The 8,156-nt window shown below is 48.7% G+C and overlaps 1 protein-coding gene across 5 annotated transcripts in view; it reads right to left on the bottom strand.

Annotated features, from left to right (window-relative positions):
* Nucleotides 1–689: 689 nt before the first annotated feature.
* The window catches only part of CREB3L1 (cAMP responsive element binding protein 3 like 1), a 43,210-nt gene continuing 35,743 nt past the window's right edge, over nucleotides 690–8,156 (bottom strand). For 4 of the 5 annotated variants that reach the window (XM_057408785.1, XM_057408784.1, XM_057408788.1 and 1 more), the window contains exons 9-12: nucleotides 6,939–7,038; nucleotides 2,954–3,074; nucleotides 2,271–2,517; nucleotides 690–1,872 (exon numbers count right to left, since the gene is read on the bottom strand). In XM_057408785.1, the coding sequence (XP_057264768.1) occupies nucleotides 1,836–1,872; nucleotides 2,271–2,517; nucleotides 2,954–3,074; nucleotides 6,939–7,038 (505 nt within the window). In that variant the 3' untranslated portion in view covers nucleotides 690–1,835. The remainder of the gene's footprint in view (nucleotides 1,873–2,270; nucleotides 2,518–2,953; nucleotides 3,075–6,938; nucleotides 7,039–8,156) is intronic. The other variant, XM_057408786.1, reaches the window with a different exon arrangement.

Raw genomic sequence — 8,156 nt, 5'->3', positions numbered from 1 at the left:
CGGGGGGACATGCTCAGTGGAGATGGCAGGGTGGAGGAGGGCGTGCTTGGACCCGGCAGTGGTTCTTTGTGCTGGGATGAAGGATGGGACACCAGCAGGTCCTGTGGGAACCTCAGAAAGAGCAGGGCTATGCTGAAGGCCTTCCTCTTCCTCAACCCACTGGCCACGCATTGGTTGCAGTTAGCTTTGTCCAAATTTGTCCTGAATGGCTTCAGGGGGCAAAATCGGTTTTAAAAGGGAGAAAAGAGGGATGTGAGGGCTCCTCCCTTGCTTCTCCCAGTCCTTGAGCAAGAACCATCCCATCCTTCTCCAGGGAGCCCTCTCCACTCACAGCCTGGGGGGCAAGGAGAGGCTGGGGCAGTGCAGAGTGAGTCCGGAAGAAGCCAAAGAGGAGCCTGCTGTGAGACCTGCCAGAGTGCACAGGTGCAAACGCGGGGCAAGCAGCCACATCCCAGATCTCCCACAGTCATGTCCCACATTGTCCTTCCATCAAATGGCAGCTGAGGGAACAGAGTGAGGAGACACTGGAGCCTTTCAGCAGGGCTTTTGCTGGGAAGGAAAAAGGGTCAGAAGTGGGTGTCTGGATGCTAAAGAGGATGGCATAGGCTTGAGGTGAGGTCATTTCAGCGCCGAATTTGGCAGGTCTGGCCTGAAGGGTGGAATGGGAAGTTTGCTAACTTTGGTGCCAGCACTTAGGTCTAAAACAGTCTTTGGTAACCCTGGCCAATTCTGATGGGCCACCTCTTTCCTGACAGATGTACCTGTCACCAGAGATACCAGTAGGTCCTCAGTGGCTTTCACAACACTGCTGTGCACATGGAGGATGTGAGGGGAACGATGGTTATCCAACAGCCCTCCAATGGTCTTCAGAGCTCTCCTTGGAAGTTCCTAGAAAGACCCCATTTGGCATGAAGCAGAACTGGGGATGGAGAAGTGGGATGGGGTTAAGGTCTCTCACCTAGTCTCAAAGCTTGAGGCCTGCAGAATGGAAAGTGGAAAGGCCACTGACCTGGTTAGCACTGCACTGTAGGGCCCAAGGTGGAAACAGAAAGGGAAACACCACCTTTGCCAAAGCAAGGGTGCTGAGCATGGGAAGAAGTGGGCTGTGGGGGGAAATTGTTCTCTATTTCAGAGCTCTGGTTGTCCAGAAGCTGCTGATTCGTATGGTGGTTTATCTATCTGGGATCTGTCTCCCCCACTCCGTTTGTGTGCAGATCTTTGCAGATAGTTGGTGTGGAAGTTACGTTGGCGTGTCCATCAAGAGAAAACTAGAGTAAAGGAAGATCTAGGTTTTCTCTCAACAGAAGCAGAAGTATACTAACAGATGGAGGGGAAGGAATGAGCTCAAACTCTCCAGAGCCATCTCTTCAGCACCAGCATCACCCACTCCTAAGCCCCCCAGGCAGGACAGTCAATCCAGCATTCTCTCTCCTTCAGGTGCATCTGATGTAGCCAAGGGGTACGTACCTGGGGACAGCCCCCTTGGTCTGGAGGCTCTGGGGTGTGAGCTGAACAGTTTGAGGGCTTCCTCTGATCTCCCTCCACTCCAAGGTGAGCCCACATCCATAGGGTAGTGCTCATCTAATCAGGAGATAAGGCCAGGAGAAGAGGGTGTCCCAGGGCTTCACCAGCCGTTTATTGCTGGTTCTGGCAGTCTTGTGACTCCCCTCAGAGAGATCAGTACTAAGAGGGGGCACGGGAAAGAGGAGGAGCTGAACCCAAGGCCGGTTTAGGAGTGTCTGAATGCAGTGTCCTCTCCTGCCAGATCCCCTCAGTTGCTTAGTGAGGAGGGAATCCTGCAGTCAGACAGATGAGGCCTTGAGGTCCAGCAGCTGCTACAAGTATTCAGCTGTCTCACTGGTGCTTGTCTCCCTGAGGAAAAGAAAAGACAAGGCATCAGACAAGGTTTATTACAACCTCCTGTGCAAGTTCACCTCTGTGTGCCCAGCTGGTTTGCTCTGTCCAGGAGGAAGCCCTTCCCCAGGGAGCTGAATGACCAGCAAGCCTGGAACTACCTGAATCACCCAGTCCTTCTTGGCTCTATGACAGTGCTTGATGTAGTCCCAGACTTTTGCTCTAGCAAATAAACTTGGTTTTACTCTCCCTGCCAGCACTGGCCTCATCCAGCCATGATTCTTTAGCTAATGTACTACCCAGGCAGCTCAGCTGTCCTTCCTTGCAGCAGAAGGGACATACATAAGCTACTGCTCACTCCCAGACACCATGCTGTGTTTTGGGGCTTGGAGGGTCCCCCCCCAACACTTGCTTACCTCTCGTGGAGTTGCTCTTTGAGGTGGGTGAGAGTTGGGTCAGTTATGTTCTGGTCAGGATTCTCCAGGTGGGATTTGCTCAGATATTTGGCTGCCTCATGTGTCCTGGCCAGATGAGGTCTTCCCTCCTCAGACTGCCCCTTTTCAGGCTCCCACCCCTCAGGATGGTCCACCGTTAGGAAGGAGCTATAGCTCTCTTCTAAGGAGCCAGCACCCTCATCATAGAAGAGGAGGCTCCGTGACTGAACTGGAAAAGAGGAGAGTGTTGGTTAGCAATGAGGACAAGTTCTCTTGCTATGGGTGTGAGTCACAGTGGTGGTTTCAGCACACCCTCACCCAGCTATGGCCTTGCATATGTGCTCTGCAGGATACCCATCCTCCCTCCAGCTTCAGGAGGCAAATGTCCCCCATTGCACACAGCCTCTTCAAATGACAATCTGCCCCAGGACTCTTTCCTCATGTTCTTTCCTCTGACACTTGTCATGGTTTTGGGACAATGGTTAGTAGGGAATTACAACAGGTCCAAATATGGAGCTGTTATCAGAGTTTGTACACTGACAGTCCAGAGCCCCAGCATATGGGGTAGGCACTGAGAGGAGGATGCTATCCCTGAACTGGGAATGTTGAGAGAAGAGCTGGAAATGGTTTGTCAGGGTGAAATGGAGGAATCACGTTAGACTCACTCTTACTAGTTGTGTAAAGGTCTGGTGCTGGTGTTGCTTTCACTGTCTGTGATGTTGAAGAGAACTCGGGGAGACAGGGCATCAGGGATCCCAGGATCAGAACGAAGCAGAGTGCCAGCACCTAGGGAGGAGATCAGCACAGAGTTAGTGCTGCTAGCCCTGGAGAAACACTTCCCCCAAGCACACAGATGTAAGGCTGTGTGAGAGCATGTGGGTTCCTGTGGTCCTTCACAGGAGGAAAGGGCTTGCTCTGCCTATCCCTGCTGCAAATCTTAGAAGGGAAGTCAGAAGCTTCCTCGTGTTGCTTTATTTGAAGTATTTCTGGTTCGATGATGAGAACTTGCCTGTCCAGTTGTTGAGAGATGGTGGAAGGCATAGCTGGGGAACTAGGTGAGAAAGAGGGAGACTCAACAGAAGGGATGAACTATGCCCTGACCAAAGGGAACCTGGTAATTGTCTCAGTAGGAGCTGTAAGAAGAGAAGCTTACTGGGAGGAATCTGTGAGGTACCACAGCACACAGCAAGGTGAAGCCACTGTCCACAGAAATGACAGCAGAACTGCAGCCACCTAATACCTGATAGCAATGATAGTCCAAGGAAAGGGTATGGATGCTTGACCATGTGTACCTTCTGCTGTCAGGCAGAACAGTCAGAGCTACGGGACAGTGATGAAAGGAGAGAGGCAGATGAAAGCTCCCTCGAAATTCCCCTCTGGAAGGTTCTGCTATGACAGCAAGGCTTCACACTGAGATGCCAGTCCTGATCATAAAACTCTATAGAGTTTAGGGAACTACCAGTATAGAACAAGAGGGGACACATGGGAAACAATACAGAGCCAAATGCTTGTTACCTGAACACCCACGTGCCATGGGTGGTGTACAGCTGCTGCTAGCTCAGTGCTCAGACTGAGCATTTCAAAGAGGCAATGCATCTATGTATAAACCAGCTAAATTTGACCTGTGGGGACACCTGTGGGGACAGCTAGCAATTGCTTTGACTGCTTTTCAGAACAGCCACCCATTTAGGAATAGCCATGCCTAAGGAACACACAGAAGCTGGTACATCAAGGTAATTTTGACCACCAGTGGATTCCAGGACATGTGGAAGATCAAATAACAGCATGGAGATACTGTGCTATGTGAAGAGGGATTTTAATTGTTCATTCTTCATGGCTGGATTTAAAGTAAGGGAATTAAATGTCTAAGCACATCATATCAGGCACACAAGGCATTTAGAACTCTTATTCCACTAAAAAAAGAGAAGGAAAATTAAACTTTGAATAGATGTTGCTTGGAGCTATCACAGCCAAACACACAGCTCCCAGAAAGGGGAGCCAGCCCTGTGAAGCCTGTTCTTCTCTTCTACGTCAATATAGGCTCTATGGGCTGGGAAAGAGCAGTACTTAACAGCTTGCTTTAACATGGCTTTCAGCTGGGACTTTGAAAACCAGCATTGGTTTTACTCTGTTTTGTTTCAGGTTAACTTTGATGCTCTGATTCGGTTCCAGTTCAAACTCTACAACACTTCATAACTCTTGGTTTGACTTTGACCATCACAGCTTTTGACCGTCTCACTGTTTTGCCCTCTTAAAATGAGGGAAACCACTGCAAAAACACTTGGAAAGGTGGAGGCCAAAATCAAAAAAAGACATCCTGAAAGCAGAGTTCTCACATGGTTCACTGTCAAACTGAGGGGAAGCAGCAGATGGAGGAGCAGAGAGCTCTGTTATGGCTCTGGCAAGATTCAACAGTTTTAAGCTTGGCTTGAATGATGGACTGTGTCAGATCTACAGATGGGAGAGCCTGCAAGCAGACTGGCTTTTGGTCAGGATTCAAATTCAGAATGATCTTGACCATGGGGAGAAGTGGTCCAAGAGAACAGCAGCAGATCTGTACAGACAAATGTCAAGACCTGCTGAGATCCTGAAGGTGGCAGGCCTGATTGACAGAGGAAGCACATCAATGGCTTTGTGGCCAGGTGGAAGAGGACCTGGGAGTTAAAATGAAGCACATGGTGGGAACAAGTCAGTGTCACTTTGCAAAGGGCGAATCTCAGCCCATGCAGTATGAACAGGCTTTCTGGCTGGCTCTGTACCAGACTTCAGGTGGACCACTGTGTCCAGCTTTCGGCCCTGTGCTTCCAAAAAGATGTGGGGCAACTGGAAAAAGTCTGGAAGAGAAGTCTAGGAACAAGCAGTGATTCAGCCTACGAGGGAAGACTGAAGAGTGGTGATTTAGCAGAGCAGACTGAAGAGAGTTGCTCAAAAACCATAGTTATCAAATATGTAAAATACAGCTGCACAAAGGGAGAGTAAACTCGTCTTGCTTACCGTGGGCAGAAGTTGTAATAGGCTTAAGCTGATGCAAGGAAGACTTAGATGAGATAGCAAGAAAGCTTTATCTGGGAAAGATAACAAGGGACTGGAATGGTTTGCTTGAGGAAGCTGAGTTCTGTTCATCACTGGATGCCTTTAAGGACAAATATCCAGCAGGAATGACACAGGGCTAAAAAAGAAGGGTGCTCTGCTCCACTCCCATGCTACAAGGCATGATGATTCTACGTATCTGTTGTGATAAGGAGTGCTGTATTTGGAAATGGGAACTGGGGGGCCTATGAGAGGAACTGGCCAAAGACAGAAAAGCAAATTACAAATTCTTTGAATGCTTTAGAGCCAGGAAGCCTGAGAGAGTTGGTGTGTGGGCTGGGATGCTGTGGAATGAAGGGAGCAGCAAGGAGAGATAAGACATTGCTGGGAAGCTAAATTAGGTATTTTATCAGCCTGCAGCGCAGGGGATGTCTGGAGGGCTCCTCTTCTGGACTTGCTCATTCCAGGTAGTAGCAATGAAGGATTTCAGGAGCCAGGGGTGCTCTTACGAGCTGCTGCATTAAGGAGCAATGAGTCATTGGGCTCAGCTGGGTCACACCCGAAAACGTGGAAACAACTTGGGAATGAAGCCACAGAGCAGCCAACAGAAAAGACAGTCAGGCATTAAAATCTGGTCTGACACGGGGGCAGCAAAGAGTAGCAAAGGTTTGAGCAGATTTTGGAAGGAGAAAGTGCTGGAAATTACAGAGCAGGGGCTCTCGAACCAAGGAACTGAACCAAGAGTGAAAAACAACCCCTCAGGACACTGGAGTGCTGAGAAAGTGGGGCAAGCACCTCACCATCTGCTTGCATTTCATGCCTGTTAACAGTACTGAAGTGATTTCTAGATGTAGATAACTAACTCTGACAAAGTTGTCACAAACAGCTACTATGACAATGCTGCAGACATCACAGGGTTGAAGGTTATATTGTTACCATGGATCAGAAACTTTCACCCTAGCAAAAAAATTAGATGAAGAATAAGCAATTGACACTTATCTATGACCACACACACACTGGAATGGCCCAAAACTCCACAGTGAAGCCAATATTGCTTCATTATGAGAAAGGAGAGGCAAACAGGATTACCAAAACCATCAGACAACCCCAAATCATTTTGGTTAGTCAAAAAGGGCAAACAAAGGGAATTCCAGCTGGACTTAACAAAGCCTGATGTACAGACATAGCAAGAACAGATGCTATTTCTTGCTGATAAACACAAGGTAATAGCCACTGGGAAGAATACTTGAACTGTTGGCCTGTCCTGCTGGTTTAAACATTAAGCATCACCAACTGAGCAAAAGAAAACTCTCCCCATTATGATGGAAACTCATTGAAGATTTTTGCTGAATGGCCAATAGCTAATGCAAAGCAAACAAAGTGGTGGTTTGCCCAGGGAAGAAGGCAGTGAAAATGCAGGAATTATTCTAATGATGTTGCATTAACAGCTGACACTACCCATGTACTTATACAGGGCCCAGTTCTGGTGACTGTGACACAAAAGGAGACAGATGTAACTGGCAACAGAGCTGAGCAGGGGGGAAGAGGGCAGAGACAGGCAATCAACAGAGCTGGCTGGGGAAGCATGGCCCATAAGGAGGATGGAAATGAAGCTTATACCATTAGGCAGGTCCCAGTCTGTGTGGAAGCCATTTTGTAGGGTCTGGAGACTTTCCCAGCTACTAGAGCCTGCAGCTTCTGTAACTGCTGGAGCAGAGTCCTGTGACAGGAAACAACCCAAACCACAACTTGATAAGGATACAAGAATACCAGTACTCCCTTCATATATTACCCTGATTTTCCCTTCCTGTGAGAACAAGTGTGTCACCCTTGCTATGTCTTGCTCAAGTTCTCCAACCAAACAGGCTTGGGAAGCAGGAAACAAAACTGGGTGAGTTTGAGATATAAAGTGTGCAGGAACTGCAGGTGGAGTGCCCCAAGATGCCGTTACATTAAGGTAACCCACTCCATCTCCTCACTAGTAGATCTACCACAACATTCACTGCAACTACCCACCATTATGAATGACCCGTTTAGGACTCCTGGGTGCCTCAAAGCCCAGGGAGTCACATCCCAGAGCAATGGAGAGGCAGGTTACCATGAAAACCAGGCTCTGGAATGGAGACTGAACTCTGTGGTCAGGTCAGACCTAGAGTACAGACCCACTTGCTCCCTTTTCACTCAGACACACACTTTGGAGCTCAACCTGTGCCCCAGTGGTGGAGAGAGAAATAGAAAACAGTTTAAATCCCCTCCAGCTTCTTCAGTTTTGGCAAACCCTGCACAGGGATGTGGGCAAAGCCAGATCTTGAGCTCAGATTCATTCTCTGGCTGCCCTGGCTGGAACATGTACCAAGGTCTCTCTGCCCCATTTAACTGGACCTGGGCACTGGCACACATAAACACAAACCAGTAGTAGGTGTGTTACTAAAAGCTACCAAACCCTTCACTGAGCTGGTGGAGAAATATGGGGTGAGGGAGACTACAGAGCACACAGTTCCCCAGGGCTGCAAGTTACTCACATGCAAACTACTGCATGCTTCCCCTTGAGAGCACTGACTGTTTAACACAAATACGTTTGAGTTTTATAAAATGCCAGGTCTTGGAGCCAGGAGATTGCAGGAGAATCCCAGCTTTCTCTCTTTCCAAATCCTCTTCTGCTCTTTGAAATGTGGAGAGAAGCACAGTGTCCCACTGGCAGCGCTCAAAAACCAAACCCAATCAGAAAGAACACAATGTGTATTCTAACAAAATAACCCCTAATAATTTCCTGGCTCCATGAGCTGCAGTGGCTGCTGGGGGGAGGGGGTTGGGACTGGCTCTCTAGCTGCAGTTCTC

Source organism: Pezoporus wallicus, unplaced genomic scaffold (genome assembly GCF_028554395.1).
Source record: "Pezoporus wallicus isolate ANWC-B61680 ecotype Strahan unplaced genomic scaffold, APGP_CSIRO_Pwel_v1 contig_6382, whole genome shotgun sequence".
Classification (NCBI taxonomy): Eukaryota; Metazoa; Chordata; class Aves; order Psittaciformes; family Psittacidae; genus Pezoporus; species Pezoporus wallicus.
Note: the sequence above shows the minus strand (reverse complement) of the source record. Positions and strands in the feature narration are given on the sequence as shown.